This window comes from Stegostoma tigrinum, chromosome 10 (assembly GCF_030684315.1).
Source record: "Stegostoma tigrinum isolate sSteTig4 chromosome 10, sSteTig4.hap1, whole genome shotgun sequence".
NCBI lineage: Eukaryota > Metazoa > Chordata > Chondrichthyes > Orectolobiformes > Stegostomatidae > Stegostoma > Stegostoma tigrinum.
The window spans coordinates 37,407,420-37,429,119 of record NC_081363.1 but is presented as its reverse complement, the minus strand read 5'-3'; the positions used below and the strand labels follow the sequence as shown (position 1 = coordinate 37,429,119).

Sequence of the window (21,700 nt, the reverse complement as noted above, 5' to 3'; positions counted from 1 at the left end):
CTCTATGCCCTTGTGCAGCCTTTGAGACCTTTGGCATATGTATGGGAATTGATGCCTGCTGGACCTTGGGCCTTCCTGTGCTATATCCGCCCCCAGCCTTATGCCTAGAGTTGTCCAGTCTAAACACTGCCCATCCTATAGTGATTGACCCATCCGTATCCCATTATGCTGGCTCCAGTCCTCACTCTTGACTTCATAAATTGTCTCAGAATAGCAGTGCATGCTCGTAACCCTACCCCTTCACATTTAATTCCCAATCTCCATCATTGACTGTGGCTCATATCCCAGAATGTTTGGGTAGGATACTGAGGACACCTCATCCCCCTGACTGATTTATTTTCCCTACAAGATATTGTAATCTCTGGAATGGTTGATTTTAACCTGTAGGACTGACCACATACCAATCCCCAGTCCATAAGGATGTGGATCTTCAAATCTTGATTCCACAAAATGCCTGACTGACCATGGCTAAGCCCTCTCGACTGAGATCAGATGATACCCATGACTGACTGTGGTGGCAGTCCATAACTGACCATAATCCCTCTTGACTGGACTAGATGCTATTTCCCTTAACTAAAAGACATGACTGTTGGTTGAAGCATATGTGGTGTTTTTGTCACAACAGCTGCTGCCAAACCCCTTTAAGTGTGACATTGAAGTAGTACCGTGCTGTACACCAACATGTCCACTCCCTTGACTTCTCAACGCTGGCAACCAGGACGAGATGCCTGACTTTCTATCCGCGCTGAAAGACAGACTACTGTGAGGCCATAGGTCCTAAATTAAGTGTCAATAGGCAAAAAGGAAAGGCAAGACAGAGATGCTGTGAGCCTCCAAGCATTCATTAAGAGAATGAGCGCTTAAGAAAGCAAGCCAAGAGACCTGAGATACAACGTGTCCAATGCACAAGGTAGGAACCTGCCCCTTTGCATGATGCAGCATTGTATTGTAAGGTGTTGCTTCGCTTCACAACTGCAATTTAAAGTGCTGCACTGGATTAAAAGTGGGTCCAACATGTGCCATGCTGATGTGGTGAGATTGGTGCTTTGTTGATGCCAGCTTCCATGCAGAGTGAGTGCAGGCAGTTCCTGCCTTTGGAGCATGCCCTGAGGCAAGGGCCGAGGTCTTGACAGAAGAAAGTGCCAGCAAGCTGCAGCCACCAAGCAACTTTCACTATGAGAATCGGCACTGTTTAGTTTCTCACCAGTACCTAGGAAAATAGAAACTGGCATAAAATGAGGCAAGATTCGCTAATAATGAGATGTTATTGCATGCAAAAAGGGCGCTCACAACTTACTAGCAAGATTCCTACCTAACTATTCAAAACTTAAGGGGAAATCCAACAGTTTTTCTCAATAGCAAGATTCTCTATTTTTTAATCTCGCCATATCCTTCCAACTTTTTCATAATTGCCCATCTGTTCTGACACTGGAAAAGTGCCACCCTAAGGCAGCATCAGCGATAACAGGGCCCAGGAAGAAAGACAAAGTGAACTGAGAAAGTGGACTGAGACCGCCAAGAGTTAACAGGGGCACCATGACTGAGGAAGTGGATCTAGAGAGTGAGTTTGTCTTGCGGCCAGCTCCATGTTTGCGGAAACCAGAGGGAGGTGAGAAGGATCTGCAAGTTAGGCAGACAGTTTGTGTGGGAACACTTTCTGGAAAACAAGAGTGAACCCCAGGAGGTGAAAGGTGTTCAGGCATCCCAAGTTAGAGTGACAATGGTCGGAATTAAAAGTCAAAACTACAAGAGTAAAATACATCTGGATGACCACCTAAGTATCAGTGAGATTTTTGTGACTCTTCGTAATTACTGACATCTGGTTTGATTGCTAACAAATGCTGCTTGGCCTGCTGTGTTCATCCAGCTCCACACTTTGTTAACTCGGAATCTCCAGCATCTGCAGTTCTCATTACCTTGAATCCATGGGATTTGTCTTGGTTCCATCTGCCAGATAATGTGCAAGGTATTTGGCTTGACCACAGCTTTCCGTTAATTTTGAAATTTGGGCAAGATATAATTGAAATTTTAACAAAGTGTTGGAGAAGCTCAGCAGGCCTGGCAGCATCTATGGAGAGAGAAATGGATCTAAGGTTGCAGCATTATGCTTCAATGGATTTAGTTCTTATCCAGCTCATAGTTGCAGCATAGCATTATTGGCACAAATGATATAGCCAGAAATAGGTTTGAGGATATAAAAAGTGATTTCAGGGAGTTAGGATGGAAGCTGCAGAGCAGGACGAACAGAGTAGTGTTCTCTGGTTTACTACCGGTGCCACGAGATAGCGAGGTGAGGAACAGGGAGCGGGCGCAGCTGAACACGTGGCTACGCAGCTGGTGTAGGAGGGAGGGTTTCAGATATGTTGATAATTGGGATGCCTTCTGGGGAAGGTGGGACCTGTACAAGAAGGACGGGTTGCATCTGAACTGGAAGGGGACCAATGTCCTGGGTGGAAGGTTTGCTCGAGTAGTTCGAGAGGGTTTAAACTAGTATGGCAGGGGGGTGGGAACCTGAGCTGTATACCAGAGGTGAGCGTTGATGCAGGTGAGGCAGTAGCAAGAGGTAGACCAGCTAGTGGGAAGGATTTTCCTGGGAAGGAACCAAGGGATCGGTTAAAGTGTGTTTGCTTTAATGCAAGGAGTATCAGGAATAAAAGTGATGAACTTAGAGCATGGATCAGTACCTGGTGCTATGATGTTGTGGCCATAACAGAGACATGGGTTTCTCATGGGCTGGAATGGTTGCTGGATATTCCAGGGTTTAGAACATTTAAAAAGAATAGGGAGGGGGCAAAAAGAGGAGGGGGTGTAGCACTACTAATCAGAGAGGGTATCACAGCTACAGAAGCTTCCATTGTCGAGGAAGATCTGCCTACTGAGTCAGTATGGGTGGAAATTAGGAACAGCAAGGGAGTAGTCACCTCGTTAGGGGTTTACTACAGGCCCCCCAATAGCAGCAGGGAGATTGTAGAAAGCATAGGTCGACAGATTTTGGAAAAGTGTGGACGCAGTAGGGTTGTTGTAATGGGTGACTTTAACTTTCCTAATATTGATTGGAACCTCCTTCGAGCAGAAGATTTGAATGGAGCTGTTTTTGTAAGGTGTGTTCAGGAGGGTTTCCTAACGCAGTACGTTGACAGGCCGACGAGGGGAGAGGCCATTCTAGACTTGGTGCTCGGAAACGAGCCGGGGCAGGTATCAGATCTTGTGGTGGGAGAGCATTTTGGTGATAGTGACCATAACACTCTCTCATTCTACATAGCTATGGAGAAGGAGAGGATTAGGCAGAATGGGAGGATATTTAATTGGGGAAGAGGAAACTATGATGCGATTAGACACGAGTTAGGAAGCATGGACTGGGAGCAGTTGTTCCATGGTAAGGGAACTATAGACATGTGGAGATGGTTTAAGGAACAGTTGTTGGGAGTGATGAGTAAATATGTCCCTCTGAGACAGGCAAGACGGGGTAAGATAAAGGAACCTTGGATGACGAGAGCGGTGGAGCTTCTAGTGAAAAGGAAGAAGGTAGCTTACATAAGGTGGAGGAAGCTAGGGTCAAGTTCAGCTAGAGAGGATTACATGGAGGCAAGGAAGGAGCTCAAAAATGGTCTGAGGAGAGCCAGGAGGGGGCACGAGAAAGGCTTGGCAGAAGGAATCCGGGAAAACACAAAGGCATTTTACACTTACGTGAGGAATAAGAGAATGGTCAAAGAAAGAGTAGGGCCGATCAGGGATAGCATAGGGAACTTGTGTGTGGAGCCTGAGGAGGTAGGGGAAGCCCTAAATGAGTTTTTTGCTTCTGTCTTTACGAAAGAAACGACCTGTGTAGTGAATGAAACCTTTGAAGAGCAGGTGTGCATGCTGGAATGGATAGAGATAGAGGAAGCTGATGTACTGAAAATTTTGTCAAACATTAAGATTGACAAGTCGCCAGGCCCGGATCAGATTTGTCCTCGGCTGCTTTGGGAAGCGAGAAATGCAATTGCTTCGCCACTTGCGAAGATCTTTGCATCCTCGCTCTCCACTGGAGTCGTACCTGAGGACTGGAGAGAGGCAAATGTAATTCCTCTCTTCAAGAAAGGAAATAGGGAAATCCCCGGCAATTATAGACCGGTAAGTCTCACGTCTGTCGTCTGCAAGGTGTTAGAAAGGATTCTGAGGGATAAGATTTATGACCATCTGGAAGAGCATGGCTTGATCAAATACAGTCAACACGGCTTTGTGAGGGGTAGGTCATGCCTTACAAACCTTATCGAGTTTTTTGAGGATGTGACTAGTAAGGTTGATGAGGGTCAAGCTGTGGATGTGGTGTATATGGACTTCAGTAAGGCATTTGATAAGGTTCCCCATGGAAGGCTCATTCAGAAGGTCAGGAGGAATGGGATACAGGGGAACTTAGCTGCTTGGATACAGAATTGGCTGGCCAACAGAAGACAGCGAGTGGTAGTAGAAGGAAAATATTCTGCCTGGAAGTCAGTGGTGAGTGGGGTTCCACAGGGCTCTGTCCTTGGGCCTCTACTGTTTGTAATTTTTATTAATGACTTGGACGAGGGAATTGAAGGATGGGTCAGCAAGTTTGCAGACGACACAAAGGTCGGAGGTGTCGTTGACAGTGTAGAGGGCTGTTGTAGGCTGCAGCGGGACATTGACAGGATGCAGAGATGGGCTGAGAGGTGGCAGATGGAGTTCAACCTGGATAAATGCGAGGTGATGCATTTTGGAAGGTCGAATTTGAAAGCTGAGTACAGGATTAAGGATAGGATTCTTGGCAGCGTGGAGGAACAGAGGGATCTTGGTGTGCAGATACATAGATCCCTTAAAATGGCCACCCAAGTGGACAGGGTTGTTAAGAAAGCATATGGTGTTTTGGCTTCCATTAACAGGGGGATTGAGTTTAAGAGTCGTGAGATCTTGTTGCAGCTCTATAAAACTTTGGTTAGACCGCACTTGGAATACTGCGTCCAGTTCTGGGCGCCCTATTATAGGAAAGATGTGGATGCTTTGGAGAGGGTTCAGAGGAGGTTTACCAGGATGCTGCCTGGACTGGAGGGCTTATCTTATGAAGAGAGGTTGACTGAGCTCGGTCTCTTTTCATTGGAGAAAAGGAGGAGGAGAGGGGACCTAATTGAGGTATACAAGATAATGAGAGGCATAGATAGAGTCGATAGCCAGAGACTATTTCCCAGGGCAGAAATGGCTAGCACGAGGGGTCATAGTTTTAAGCTGGTTGGTGGAAAGTATAGAGGGGATGTCAGAGGCAGGTTCTTTACGCAGAGAGTTGTGAGAGCATGGAATGCGTTGCCAGCAGCAGTTGTGGAAGCAAGGTCATTGGGGTCATTTAAGAGACTGCTGGACATGCATATGGTCACAGAAATTTGAGGGTGCATCCATGAGAATCAATGGTCGGCACAACATTGTGGGCTGAAGGGCCTGTTCTATGCTGTACTGTTCTATGTTCTATGTTCTATGTTCTTAAGAGCTCAGATATTCAGCATTGTATTGAGGTTGTGATAATGGGAACTGCAGATGCTGGAGAATCCAAGATAACAAAGTGTGAAGCAGGATGAACACAGCGGGCCAAGCAGCATCTCAGGAGCACAAAAGCTGACGTTTTGCGCCTAGACCCTTCATCAGAGAGGGGGATGGGGAGAGGGAACTGGAATAAATAGGGAGAGAGGGGGAGGCAGACCGAAGATGGAGAGAAAAGAAGATAGGTAGAGAGGAGAGTGTAGGTGAGGAGGTAGGGAGGGGATAGGTCAGCCCAGGGAAGACGGACAGGTCAAGGAGGTGGGATGAGGTAGTAGGTAGGAAATGGAGGTGCGGCTTGAGGTGGGAGGAAGGGATAGGTGAGAGAAAGAACAGGTTAGGGAAGCGGAGACAGGCTGGGCTAGTTTTGGGATTCAGTGGGGGGAGGGGATGAGCTGGGCTGGTTTTGTGATGCAGTGGGGAGAGGGTCACCCCTATCCCAGGCCCCAAGATGACCTTCCATATTAAGCAGATGTTCACCCGCACATCTGCCAATGTGGTATATTATATCCATTGTACCCGGTGTGGCTTCCTCTACATTGGGGAAACCAAGCGGAGGCTTGGGGACCGCTTTGCAGAAAACCTCCGCTCGGTTCACAACAAACAACTGCACCTCCCAGTCACGAACCATTTTAACTCCCCCTCCCATTCCTCAGACGACATGTCCATCATGGGCCTCCTGCAGTGCCACAATGATGCCACCCGAAGGTTGCAGGAACAGCAACTCATATTCCGCTTGGCAACCCTGCAGCCCAATGGTATCAATGTGGACTTCACAAGCTTCAAAATCTCCCCTTCCCCCACTGCATCCCAAAACCAGCCCAGTTCTTCCCATCCCCCCACTGCATCACAAAACCAGCCCAGTTCATCCCTCCCCCCCCCGCCACTGCATCCCTAAACCAGCCCAGCCTGTCTCCGCTACCCTAACCTGTTCTCCCTCTCACCTATCCCTTCCACCTCAAGCCGCACCTCCATTTCCTATCTACCACCTCATCCTGCCTCCTTGACCTGTCTGTCTTCCCTGGACTGACCTATCTCTTCCCTACCTCCTCACCTACACTCTCCTCTCTACCTATCTTCTTTTCTCTCCATCTTTGGTCCGCCTCCCCCTCTCTCCCTATTTATTCCAGTTCCCTCTCCCCATCCCCCTCTCTGATGAAGGGTCTAGGCCCGCAACGTCAGCTTTTGTGCTCCTGAGATGCTGCTTGGCCTGCTGTGTTCATCCAGCGTCGCACTTTGTTATCTTGTATTGAGGTTGTGCTTTGTTTTGTAGATCTTAATGTGTAATTGAAAACCCAACTTATATTCTTTCCATGATACAGACTTCTCAGATTCTGTGCTATGACTGCATTAAAGAAATGAAGTGCTTTCCATGAACTTTCTTTTATGTTTCTACAAATATTTTCACAGTTGCCCATGTCCTTTAAAGTGGACTAATTACTGAGATAATTATGCCCTTATTCAGAGAAGATGAGGCTGTTTAGGTAGGTTTATCATAGAATCCCTACATTGTGGTCCATTGAGTCTGCACCAACCCTCCGAAGACAATCCCGTCCAGACTCAGACATCTGCCCTATCCCCATAATCCTGCATTTATTATGGATGATCCACTTAATTTGCACTTCCCTGGACACTATGACAATTTAGCGTGGCCAGTCCACCTAATCTGCGCATCTTTGGACCATGGGAGGAAACTTCAGCACCAGGCAGACATGAGGAGAATATGCAAACTTCATTGTGGAAACAGACAGTCACCCAAAACTGGAACTGAACCTGGGTCCCTGGTGCTGTGAGGCAGCAATGCTAACCACTAGGCTACTGTTTTGCTCATCATCAAATTTATTTCTGAATTTTGTTCCTGAGACATGTACATTCGGCCTGTAGTTGACCTTGAGATGATGGTAATCAGCTGTCCTTAAAGTCCGTGTGGAGGCTGGGGGTGTAGGTACAACCACAGTTATGTTAGGAAGGAATTTCAGCAATAAGCAAGGAACAGTTTCACCAACTCGGACAATAAGAAACCTGGCTATCTCACCTACACATTCAATGATTATACTATCACTGAGTGCAGATACAATCAATAAATATTTTCCTTATGTCTTCACTATACAGGATACACAAAACATGCCAATAATACCTGTAAGTCAGGATGTTGACAGATTGGCATGCTTACCTTCATTGCTCAATCCTTGGAGTATAGGAGTTGGGAAGTCATGTTGAGGTTGTGCAGGACGTTGGTGTGGCCTCCACTGGAGTATTGTGTCCAGTTCTGGATGCCCAGTTATAGGAAGGATTTTATTAAACTGGAGAGGGTTCAGAAGAGATTTACTATGATGTTGCCTGGTTTGGAAGGTTTGAGTTACAAAGAAAGGCTTGCTAGTCTGGTACTTTTCACTGAAGTGTAGGAGGTTGCGAGGCAACCTGGTAAAGTTTATAAAATATTAAGAGGTATACACAGAGTTAATGGTAGTTGCCTTTTCCCTAGGGTGGGAGATTTCAAGACGAGGGGGCATATTTTTTTAAGGTGAGAGGAGAGAAATTTTAAAAAAGACATGCGAGACAATTTTTTTACACAGAGGCTTGTTAACTTGTGGAATGAACTTCCTGAGGAAGTGGTGGATGTGAGCACAATTACACTGTTTAAAAGACATTGGGATAGGCACATGAATAGGAAGGGTTTAGAGGGATATGGGCCAGGAGCATGCATTTGAGATGAGTTTACTTTAGGATTATGTTCAGCATGGAATGGTTGAACCGAAGGGTCTGTTTCCATTGACTCTATGTCTCTCTAAAAGAGGCGTCAAGAGGGAAGTGGGTACTGAACAAATTGATTGTGCTAGGTCTGAAAAGTTCTTGTTCTTGATGGACTTTGTCTTAGAATATTAGAAGAGGCGGATAATGAGATAATAGATGTGGGTAGTGTTAGTTTTCCAAAAGTTGTTAGATTCTGGACAGATTCCATTGGACTGGAAAGCATCAGATATAACCCTTGTCTTTAAAAAGGGAGGGAGGCAGAAAGCATGAAACTATGGGCAAGTTAGCTTGATGTCTGATAAAGGGAAGCTGTTGGAATTGATCATTGAGAACGTTCTAATGGGCACTTGGAAAAACTCCAGGGAATCGGGAAGTATTAGCGTAGAGAAAAGGAAGTTTTGTCGAAACACTTTGTGGAAGAAAAGGACCTTGTTGACGTACTGTACTTGAATTTCCAGAAGTCAAGGGTACACGTAAAAGTTTATTACCCTAAGCAGGAGATTGTGGTGTCTGGGTTAACATACTAGTTTCAGAGAATTATTGTCTTTCTAGCAGAAAACAGAGTTTGCATAAATGGTGTTTCAAATTTGGAGGATATGACACGTGGTGCCCCATAAGAATCAATGCTGGGCCCTCAATGTTTTACAATTTATAATCATTACATTATGGCATTAAAGGCAATCTGGCTAAATTTGAAGATAACACAGTGGTAAGTATGTTGTGGAGATTATATAATAAGGATGCAGACCAATTATAGATATGTTAAGTGAGTGGACAAAAATCTGGTAGATGGAGTATAATTAGTATGCAGGCACAAGTGATTAAAAAGGCCAGTGAAATGCTATCCATTATTATGAGAAGAATTGAACCTCAGTTAAACATGACGTTGGTGAGATCACATCTCTAATATTGTGTGCAGTTAGGTCTTATTTAAGAAAGGATGTAAACATATTAGAGGCATGTCAGAGGACGTTTATTCAGTTGATATCTTGAATGAGTGGGTTTTCTTTCCATTTGTTCATGGAATATGGACAGTGCTGGCTATGTCAACATTTATTACCCCATTTCTAATTGCCCAGAGAGCATTGCTATCTGTTGGAGTCCTGTGTACGCCAGAGTGGGTAAGGATGGCAGATTTCCTTCTCTAAAGGACATTAACGAACGATTTGGGTTTTTACAACAATCAACAGGGGTTACATAAGGCTTGCAGTTAACTCCAGATTTTTATTGAATTCATATTTCACAATTTTTGTCATGGTGGAATTCGATCCCATGTCTCCAGAACAAGAGTTTAGGCTTCTGGATTACTAGTCCAGTGACAATACCAGTGTGGTACTGCGTCAACTTAACATAGAACAGTTCAGCACAGTACAGGCCCTTCAGCCCAAGATGTTGTGCTGAGCTCTTATCCTACTAAGATCAAACTACCCTGCGTACCTTACATTTTATTATCATCCATGCGCCTATCCAAGAGTCGTTTAAGAATCCCTAAAGTATCTGACTCCACTATCACTGTCGGCAGCACATTCCACATGCCCACCAGTCTCTGTGTAAAGAACCTGCCTCGACATCTCCCCTATACCTTAATTACCTTAAAATAATGGCCCCTCATAATAGCCATTTCTGCCCTGGAGAAAAGCCTCTGGCTATCCAGTCTATCTATTGCTGTCATCATCTTGTATACTTCTAACAAGTCACCTCTCATTCTTCTTCGCTCCAATGAAAAATGCCCTAGCTCCGTCAAACTTTCGTCAGAAGACCTATCCTCTATTCTAGGCAGGTAACCAAGATAACTTGGTTATCTAATGAGGAATAATAGGACAGGCTGTGCTTCTTTCGATAAGTAAGACGTGATTTGATGTTTATAAGATCCTGAATTGCTTTGACAAGGTGAATCCGACCTTTCAGTTGCCATCCATTTTAATTCCCCCTCCCATTCCCCTGATGAAATGTCAGCCATTGGCCTCCTCCACTGTCAGAGTGAGGCCAAATGTAAACTGGAGGAGCAACACCTGATATTTCACCTTAGGAGTTTACAACCAAATGGCCTCAACATTGACTTCACCAGCTTCAAAATCCCTCCACCTCCAGACGTATCCAGTGCCCAGCCCTCCCCCTCCACCTTACTTCCCTGACCTAGCCTAACCTATCCATCTTCCTACTAAACTATCTGCTCTACCCTTCCCATGGACCAATCACAATATCCCCTTTAAAGTTTTAGCAGAGAGGTGTGGCTGGGGTTGTGGGTGAGGTTGTTGACTTGCTCACCGAGCTGGCTTGTTTTTGTTCAGGTATTTCTTCACCATGCTAGGTAACATCATCAGTGGAGCTTCCAATGAAGTGATGTTGTTCTATTCCACTTGGAATTTATACTACCTGATTCGTACTGGTGAGTAGTGTCATTCCCGGTATTGATCTGTATGGGTTTGTATAGGGGCCCACTCTATATGTTTGTCAATTGCATCACGGGTTGAGAACCATTCCTTTAGAAATTCCCATGCGTGTCTATGTTTGGCTTGGTTCTCAATTGACAAACATATAGAATTTGACCCCATATACAAACCCATACAGATCAAAACCAGAAATGACCCCACTCACCATAACGGACCGGACAGTATAAATTCCCAGCAGTGTAGAATAATATCGCTTCATCGGAGGCTCCACTGGTGATGCTACCTAACATGGTAACGAAATGTCAGAATGAAAACAAGCCAGCTCGGTGAGCAAGTCAACAAACTCACGCAATACCTTCTACTTGCATCCACCTATCACCATATCTCCTACCCTTATCCCAGCCGCAACTGCTCCTTCTATTTATATCTGAGCTCCCCTGTCTCTCCCCAGTCCTGACAAAGGGTTTCGGTCTATAAACATTGACTTTCCTGCTCCTTGGAGGCTGTCTGACCTACTGTGCTTTTCCAGCTCTACATTTACAGCCTCTAGCTCTCAGCATCTATTGTCTCCATGCCAATGACTCCAGTCTTGTTAGGGTTCTTTGGTGCTGTACTCTGAACTCCTTTTGTTTAATGGTGCTGTACTCTGAACTCTTTTGTTTAATTGTCCACCACTATTTAAGGCTGGATATGGCAGCACTGCAGAACTCTGATCTACTCTGCTGTTTGTGGGATAGCTTAGCTCCATCTACCACATGCTGCTGCCGCAATGATGTCAAAGACAGTCATTTTCACTTCACCTCTGGAGTTAAGCTCTGTTGTCCATGTTTGAACCATGACTATAATGAGGTCAGGGGTTGAGTAACCCGACCTGAGTGTCAGTGTACAGGTTACTGTTGAGCAGCTGCTGCCTCATAGTTCTGTCAATGATCCCCTTACATCATTTTGCTGATAATATTGATATGATAGTAACTGGTCCAATTGGATTTGACCTTTGTTGACAGGGTGTACTGAGATAATTCTCCACGTTGCTGTGTGAATGGCAGTATTGTAGTTGTATAGAACATCTTGGCTAGTGACACAGCTAGTTCTAGAGCACAGGTCTTCAGTACTATTGCCAGAATGTTGTCAGGGCCCATAATGCTTGTAGTGTCCAGTGCCTTCAAGTGTTTCTTTATTACACTGCGTGAATTGAATGATTGAAAACTGCCAAATGTGAAGCTAGGGACCTTAGTTAAAAAGCTGAAGTGAATCATCCTTTTGGCACTTGTAGCTAAAGATGCTTGAAAGTGCTTCAGCCTTGGCTTGCGCACTGACATGCTGGACTCCCCCATCATTAAGAACAAGAATACTAGTGGATTCTTCCTCCTTTTGTTTAATTGTCCACCACTATTTAAGGCTGGATATGGCAGCACTGCAGAACTCTGATCTACTCTGCTGTTTGTGGGATAGCTTAGCTCCATCTACCACATGCTGTTGCCGCAGTTTGTCATGCAAGAGTTCCTGTGCGTGCTTCACTAAATGATGCCTCACTTTAAGTTGTGCCAGGTACTGCTGTGGCTGGCATGCCCTCTGAAACTCCCAATTGAACCTGATTTGATCCCCTGGCTTGATGGTAATGGTAGAGTGGGCCATATGTCAAGCCATGAGTTTAGAGATTATGGTTAAATCCAACTTTGCTGCTGCTTATGGCCCACAGTGCCACATGGATACCAAGTCTGAGTTGCCAAATCTGTAGGAAATCTACCTCATTCAGCATGGTGCTGGTGCCAGATAAGATGATGGAGAGTTACCTCATTATGAAGATAGAACTTTATCTGCAGTAGTACTACACAGTGGTCTCTTCTACCCATTCTATTTTGGTGAGTTACATTGGTGAAATATTGCTGGAGATACTATCAAATAGGTTTTTTTATTCTGTCTCATTGGTTTCCTCACCACTTGCCACAGGTCCAGTCTAGCAGCTATGTTCTTTAGGACTCAGCCAGCCTCTTCAGTGCAACTGAGCCATTCTTGATGATGATGTTGGAAGTCTCCCACCCAGAGTATTCTGTACCCTTGCCACCCATAGTATTGCTTTCAAGCGATGTTTAACATGATTCATAAGTTGAGAGAACGGAGTTTGATAGGTAGTAATTAGCAGGAGATTTCCTTGCCTATCTTTGACTTAATGCTGTGAGTTAGTGGGCTCCATAGTTATTGTGGAAAACTTCTTGACCCAATGTCACTATTCTGCAGATCCGTCCTGCCAGTGTTACTGAGGGATGGTAATGGTATTTGGGACTTTACAAAGTATGATTCGTGATTATGGCTGTTCCAGGTTCTTGTTGATTGAATCTGTAGAACAACACCTCTAACTTAACATTGGCACAAGTCCTTAGATAAAAATAAGGATGATTTGTAAGAGTTTGACAGAGCTTGAATTTGCTTTTGTCATTTCTGGTGCCTGGGATGGTCTGTTTTGTTTCGTTTCATGATGTAGTAAGTTTGAAGTTGACTAAGTGAATGCAATTTCAGTTTAAAAATTCTATTTCTGTTGTTTGGCCTTCCAATAGATATGGGATGCTGTTGAAACAGGAAGATGCCTGATGACTTACCAGTGCCATTCTGGAGCAGTTCGTGATGTTCAGTGGTCGTCCTGTGGAAGACGTGTCCTCAGTGGTGGATTTGATTCTATGCTTCATTTGACAGATATTGAAACAGGTACAGAGCTGTTATAATTTTTAAAAAATTTTCAGATGTTTCCATTGTTAATCTTGGATGTAACTCCCCAAATGAAGAAAATTAAGACAGTGAAGGATGTAGTGTAAAGCCATCGTACATTTTTTTTTAAACCCAGTTCTATTGTTTTTCCAAGCTTGAAACTGTTCTGGTTTCTATGGTTGGATTTTGACCTTTTTATGCTTTAGCTGTGAAATACTAAAAATGTAATTATGTTTGAAAACCATATCTGCCTGCAGGCTTTATCACTGGATACTCTTAGTTTTGGTGTGAAAGGATCAACTGAGTAATTTCTTGTAGGGATCTCTCTCCTTAAATTTCCTTCTCCAATTCACAGGGCTATTTCTGCTGTCGCATATGCTGGCGGTGCAGCCTTCATGTAGTTTGCATATAATGATGATGGAACCTTCATTTACCCGAAGATCCAAGATTTAAGGAATTAAAGACGCTCTATAATTCAAACATCTTAATTCTTATCAAGTCTCTTTATAATGGGCAGATTTACGCCACTTCTCGGGTTACTTGGGAAGGTAAGGGAGAGATCCAGGAGATTTGGAAAATTGGATATAGAATTGGCTGAGTGGCGGGAAGCAGAGGGTAATGATTGAGGGCTGTTTTTGTGACTGGAAGCCTGTCACTTGTGGAGTTCCACAGGGAGCAGTGTTGGGGCCCTTGCAGTTTGTCGTATATGTAAATGATTTAGACTTGAATGTACCGGAGCTAATCGGTAAGTTCAAGGATGATATGCAGTTTGGTGGGGTAGTAAATAGTGAGGAGATTAGTCTTAGATCACAGGAAGACAGCCTGGTCAAATGGACTTAATGGTAGCAAATGGAATTCAATTTGGATAAGTATGAGATCATGCATTTGAGCAGAACAAGCAAGGCAAGGGAATACATGATGAATAATAGCCCCTAGAAAGCATTGAGGAATCAAAGGGACTTTGGTGTGCATGACTAAGGATAATGAGACAAGTAGATAAAGTAATTAAGAAGGCATGTGAGTTACTTGCCTTTATTTGCGAAGGCATTGTGTTTACTTGCAGGGAGGAGATGCTGGAACTGTATGACATTGGTTACACCACAGGTAAAGTATTGCATGCAGTTCTGGACTCCACATTGAAGGAAGGATGTGATTACACTGGAGAAGGTCCAGATCTATCAGGATGTAGCATGGGCTGGAGAGTTTTAGGTATGATAGATTGCTTTTATTTTCCTTGGACGAGAGAACACTGAAGGGGGACATGATTGAGTTGTATAAATATATGAGGGGCAGAGAAGTAGTAGATAGGAAGAAACTTCTCGCCTTGATAGAATAATCAATGACCAGGGAGTATCGATTTAAAGAAAGGGTCAGGAATTTTAGAGGAGATGACAGGAAAAGTCTTTTTTTCCACCCAGAGTGGATAATGGGAATCTGGAGAGTAAGGATGGTAGAGGCAGAAACCTACATATCATTTTAGAAGGGTTTAGATGTACACTTGCGATGCCAAGGCAAACAGGGTTATAGGCCAAGTGCTGGATAATTGGACTAGAATAGTTAGGTCAACATATAAATTGCCTGCCTGATTGATTGTTGTAGCTGCCTGCTAGCTTAGTGAGTCATGAGCAAGGACGCCAAGAACACCAATACACCGTTGAACACCAATACTTCCCAGACGCTAACCACTTAAGAAATTGTCTTTTTGGTTTTTTTAAAATCAATGTAAATAACTTCATAGTTATTCACATGTTATTCCATCTGCCATATTCTTACCCATTCACTTAGCCAATTAATGTCGGCTTGATGTTTCATTGCATATTCCTCACAGTTTGCATTCCCTCCCTGTATTGTGATATTAGCAAATTTGGATTACTTGAATTGCTTGAAAGATCAAGCTTCACCAATTACCACCACATTAGTCCACTTTCAATCATCAACAAAAATCTGGTATCATTGATAGTTCTGTTAGGCAACACTTGCTCAACAAACATGTGCTCACAGGTACTTTCTTACAATTTGGGTTTGCTAAAACCACCCAGCTCCTTACCTTGCCACAGCCTTGATCCAAACATGGACATCAGTGGTGAACTCAAGAGAACATCTGAGGATAACTGTACTTGACATCAAAGCAGCATTTCTCCGAGTGTGGTATCAAGAAGCCGAAACAAAACTGGAATCATTAGAAATCAGGGAAAGCACTCTACTAGTTAGAGTCATATCAGTATGATTGAAGTTTGTTGTGTTTGTTGGAGGCGAATCACCTATTGTCCTAGGCCCAACAATCTTCATCAGTGACCTCCCTTCCCCTCCATGGGGTCAGAAATGAAGATGTTCACTGATGATTCAGCACCATTAGATACTAAAGGAGTCTGTCCAACTATAACAAGTTCTGGACGCACTCAAGATTGGGCTGATGTATCGTGTGAGTGTTATTTGCCACTGAAGTGCCAGGCAATGACCATCTTAAACAGAAAGAATCAACCTGTTGCTCAAAGGCATTATCATCACTGATTCCCTCCACTATTAGCATTTTCAGAGTTACCATTAACCACAAACTGACCTGGACTGCACCAGCCATCTAAACATTGTGGCTACAAATGGGCCAGAGGATAGGAATTATGCCGCGATTAACTCACCTTCAGACTCCTCACAACCTGTCAATCATCTACAAAACACGAGTTGGGAGTGTGGTCGAATATTTTCCATTTGCCTGGATGACCTCAATTCTATCAACACACAAGTGGCTCAACCACCATCCAGGAAAAAAGCCATCTAACTGCTGCAACATTTCACCAAGGCTCCTTAGACAACACTTTGCGAACCCTCGACCTCCGCTAACTGTAAGGACAGCATCAGCAATGCCTTGAACAACATTATCTGAAGGCGGCCCTTTAAACCAAACACCAACCTGACTTGGACTTCATTCAGCTGCCACTGGGCCAAATTCCTGGAACTCCCGACAACAAATGGACTGCAGCAAGTAAGAAAGTGTCTCACTGCCATCTTCTCAAGGGTAATTAGGGATGGACAATACATTTGATCCTAGCCAGTGCTGCCGACATTCAGTAGATGAATAAATAAAGGCCGCATGTGTGGGCAATGCCACTGCTAGGTGGAACACCAAATATGCATGTTCAGAAACAGAATACTAAAGCTCTGTGTCACTGGCACAAGTGATTGAAGGTAGTAGAGAGAGAGAGAGATAATGGGAACTGCAGATGCTGGAGATTCCAAGATAATAAAATGTGAGGCTGGATGAACATAGCAGGCCAAGCAGCATCTCAGGAGCACAAAAGCTGACGTTTCGGGCCTAGACCCTTCATCAGAGAGGGGGATGGGGGGAGGGAACTGGAATAAATAGGGAGAGAGGGGGAGGCGGACCGAAGATGGAGAGTAAAGGTAGTAAAGGTAGATTGAAGGTAGTAGTTGCTTGTCAAAGGGTGTGCTGCCCTCAAATTTGCAGTGCAGAAATGAACTTCAGTATTACCGGTAAAAGCACAGTAGAGCTCTGTCAATGTGAGTGAAAATTGAAGTTTGCATCAAAGCTGGACATGTCATATATGCAACAGGTTGAGAATAAGCATGAAGGACTGGAAGGAAAAAAGAGAAGGATTGTGTTAGGTTGCAAGCATAGACTACAGAGCTGATGGTGAAGGGCAAAATATGGATGATAGTAGGACAGATTTTGCTTTCTACCAGAGTAGACAAAAGACTCCTGATCAGTCATTACTGCTTTTCAAAGCAATACACCGAGCTGAATGGAATTTCACTTAGCTGTCACTTTGTATTATTGTACATTTCCCAGCACCAAGGGTGACTCATGCACAGTAATTCTATCACTTTATAACTCACTCTGGTGAAATGTGCACTCTGAGCTTCTGTCTTACTCACTGAGCATGTTTCGTGCAAGATTTGAGGCCAGACAGTTAAATGGTACCAACCCTTCACTGCGGCTCATCACCTCAAAACAGGTCGTGCTGACGTCAGCCTGTTAATAATTTCTTGTCGTACATCTATGCATCCACAAACTTATTTCAGCTCCACTTTCTTCACCTTGAAATCCATTGGGACAACGGCTACCACACTAGTCAGATGTCACCTTCTGCACGTGCAGAAGCCTCTGGGCACACCCGAGATCCCTGTCACTGGAGACCATTGTTCTGACCAGCATCTTGCTAAGTAATCTGAGACACACTGATTTTTAAAAAGAAATTTGACCCACATTTAAATCATTTGTTGGGATTGTCAGCAATCAAGACTGAGAATCTATACTTGTGATATCAGGTTGCTATCCCAAGAATGAGCCATTAATTCCTACTTTCAGGTGTTAACCACACTGAGGATATTATTGCAATCCCCTGTTCTCTAATTTTATTTACTCCCCTGTCTCAAACATTATGCCTTTTGAAAATCCAATTAGGAAATATTCACTGGTTAGAGTGATTGAGTCATACAGCATAGAAACAGACCCTTTGGCCCACCATGTCTATAATGACCAATGAACTGAAAATTATACTAATCCAATTCACCTGCACTTGATTCACAGCCTACTATGCTCTAGCATTTTAAGTACTCATTCAGATGCTTCTTAAATGTTGCAAGAGTACCTGTGTCATCTGCCCTATTAGTGATACATTCCATATTTCTACCATCCTTTGGATGAAATACATTTTTCTCAGATCCCCTTTAAAGCACTTACTCCTAACCTTAAACTCAGACTGTCGGTTCTTAGACGCATCAGTCATTGTGAAAAGATTCTCAAGATCTACTCTGTCTGTACCTCTCATAATTTTGTATATCTCAATCAGATCCTCTTCCACAGCCTCCTCTACTCCAGGGGAAACAATCCCAGTCTACCCAGTCTTTCTTCATAACTAAGACTTTTCAATACAGGCAACATAATGGTGAATCTCCTCTGCGCCCTCGCCAGTGCAGTCGTACCCATCCTATAATATGGTGACCAGAACTGATGACAGTATTCCGGTTGTAACAAGACCTCCTTGATCCTATACTCTATGCCCTGGCTATGAAGGTAGGCATCTTTGCCACCCTGTCTACCTGTGTTGATGTCTTCAGGGATCTGTGGTCTTATCCACCAAGGTTCCTTTGTTCTTCAGTACTTCCCAGGGAACCTACTATTCATCGTACAAATCCTTCCCTTACTAGACCTCCCAAAATGCATCCTTAGGCTCTTCTTTGATTTATTGTTATTGCCCCAGCTGATGAAAAGTCAATACTTTTGCAATTTAGTTACTGTGGAGATCAACCACTGAACATAGCCATGTGAGGCTGCCAGTGTACTTAGGAGCGTAGGAACAAGAGTAGGCCATTCAGCTCCTTGAGTCTGTCCCACCGTGCAATGAGATCATGGCTGATCTGTAGCCTAACTCCATATACCTGCCTTGGCTCATATCACTTAATGCCTTTGATAATAAAAATTTATCTATCTCAGATTTAAAATTAACAATTGATCCATTATCCAATACCATTTATGGAAGAGAGTTATGGAAAACATCTACCACCCTTTGTTCTTCTTAACATTGCACCTGAGCAGGGCCTGGCCCTAATTCTCAGGCCATTCATGGTTCTAGATCAGCCAACCAGTAGAGATAGTTTATCTAACCTGTAATTTCTTGTTAATGTCTTGAAGATTTCAATGCAGCAGTACCCAGCTTGGACACCAAACAAAAGAACATAGCTTTTTAAAAACTTTATTTTGTATAATAAACCTATATATCAGACAGTTTGGAAACATTGGCACAAATGATATAGCCAGAAATAGGATTGAGGATATAAAAAGTGATTTCAGGGAGTTAGGATGGAAGCTGCAGAGCAGGACGAACAGAGTAGTGTTTTCTGGTTTACTACCGGTGCCACGAGATAGCGAGGTGAGGAACAGGGAGCGGGCGCAGCTGAACACGTGGCTACGCAGCTGGTGTAGGAGGGAGGGCTTCAGATATGTTGATAATTGGGATGCCTTCTGGGGAAGGTGGGACCTGTACAAGAAGGACGGGTTGCATCTGAACTGGAAGGGGACCAATGTCCTGGGTGGAAGGTTTGCTCGAGTAGTTCGAGAGGGTTTAAACTAGTATGGCAGGGGGGTGGGAACCTGAGCTGTATACCAGAGGTGAGCGTTGTTGCAGGTGAGGCAGTAGCAAGAGGTAGACCAGCTAGTGGGAAGGATTTTCCTGGGAAGGAACCAAGGGATCGGTTAAAGTGTGTTTGCTTTAATGCAAGGAGTATCAGGAATAAAAGTGATGAACTTAGAGCATGGATCAGTACCTGGTGCTATGATGTTGTGGCCATAACAGAGACATGGGTTTCTCATGGGCTGGAATGGTTGCTGGATATTCCAGGGTTTAGAACATTTAAAAAGAATAGGGAGGGGGGAAAAAGAGGAGAGGGTATCACAGCTACAGAAGCTTCCTTTGTCGAGGAAGATCTGCCTACTGAGTCAGTATGGGTGGAAATTAGGAACAGCAAGGGAGTAGTCACCTCGTTAGGGGTTTACTACAGGCCCCCCAATAGCAGCAGGGAGATTGAAGAAAGCATAGGTCGACAGATTTTGGAAAAGTGTGCACGCAGTAGGGTTGTTGTAATGGGTGACTTTAACTTTCCTAATATTGATTGGAACCTCCTTCGAGCAGAAGATTTGAATGGAGCTGTTTTTGTAAGGTGTGTTCAGGAGGGTTTCCTAACGCAGTACGTTGACAGGCCGACGAGGGGAGAGGCCATTCTAGACTTGGTGCTCGGAAACGAGCCGGGGCAGGTATCAGATCTTGTGGTGGGAGAGCATTTTGGTGATAGTGACCATAACTGCCTCACATTCTACATAGCTATGGAGAAGGAGAGGATTAGGCAAAATGGGAGGATATTTAATTGGGGAAGAGGAAACTATGATGTGATTAGACATGAGTTAGGAAGCATGGACTGGGAGCAGTTGTTCCATGGTAAGGGAACTCTAGACATGTGGAGACTGTTTAAGGAACAGTTGTTGGGAGTGATGAGTAAATATGTCCCTCTGAGACAGGCAAGAAGGGGTAAGATTAAGGAACCTTGGATGACGAGAGCGGTGGAGCTTCTAGTGAAAAGGAAGAAGGTAGCTTACATAAGGTGGAGGAAGCTAGGGTCAAGTTCAGCTAGAGAGGATTACATGGAGGCAAGGAAGGAGCTCAAAAATGGTCTGAGGAGAGCCAGGAGGGGGCACGAGAAAGGCTTGGCAGAAGGAATCCGGGAAAACACAAAGGCATTTTACACTTACGTGAGGAATAAGAGAATGATCAAAGAAAGAGTAGGGCCGATCAGGGATAGCATAGGGAACTTGTGTGTGGAGCCTGAGGAGGTAGGGGAAGCCCTGAATGAGCTTTTTGCTTCTGTCTTTACGAAAGAAACGAACTTTGTTGTGAATGAAACCTTTGAAGAGCAGGTGTGCATGCTGGAATGGATAGAGATAGAGGAAGCTGATGTGCTGAAAATTTTGTCAAACATTAAGACTGACAAGTCGCCAGCCCCGGACCAGATTTGTCCTCGGCTGCTTTGGGAAGCGAGAAATGCAATTGCTTCGCCACTTGCGAAGATCTTTGCATCCTCGCTCTCCACTGGAGTCGTACCTGAGGACTGGAGAGAGCCAAATGTAATTCCTCTCTTCAAGAAAGGAAATAGGGAAATCCCCGGCAATTATAGACCGGTAAGTCTCACGTCTGTCGTCTGCAAGGTGTTAGAAAGGATTCTGAGGGATAAGATTTATGACCATCTGGAAGAGCATGGCTTGATCAAATACAGTCAACACGGCTTTGTGAGGGGTAGGTCATGCCTTACAAACCTTATCGAGTTTTTTGAGGATGTGACTAGAAAAGTTGATGAGGGTCGAGCTGTGGATGTGGTGTATATGGACTTCAGTAAGGCATTTGATAAGGTTCCCCATGGTAGGCTCATTCAGAAGGTCAGGAGGAATGGGATACAGGGGAACTTAGCTGCTTGGATACAGAATTGGCTGGCCAACAGAAGACAGCGAGTGGTAGTAGAAGGAAAATATTCTGCCTGGAAGTCAGTGGTGAGTGGAGTTCCACAGGGCTCTGTCCTTGGGCCTCTACTGTTTGTAATTTTTATTAATGACTTGGACGAGGGGATTGAAGGATGGGTCAGCAAGTTTGCAGACGACACAAAGGTCGGAGGTGTCGTTGACAGTGTAGAGGGCTGTTGTAGGCTGCAGCGGGACATTGACAGGATGCAGAGATGGGCTGAGAGGTGGCAGATGGAGTTCAACCTGGATAAATGCGAGGTGATGCATTTTGGAAGGTCGAATTTGAAAGCTGAGTACAGGA

At 44.3% G+C, this 21,700-nt stretch overlaps 1 protein-coding gene across 5 annotated transcripts in view; it reads left to right on the top strand.

Annotated features, from left to right (window-relative positions):
• The window catches only part of wdr25 (WD repeat domain 25), a 103,195-nt gene that overhangs the window by 57,178 nt on the left and 24,317 nt on the right, over positions 1–21,700 (top strand). For all 5 annotated transcript variants that reach the window (XM_048537030.2, XM_048537028.2, XM_048537027.2 and 2 more), the window contains exon 3: positions 13,229–13,376. In XM_048537030.2, the coding sequence (XP_048392987.1) occupies positions 13,229–13,376 (148 nt within the window). The remainder of the gene's footprint in view (positions 1–13,228; positions 13,377–21,700) is intronic.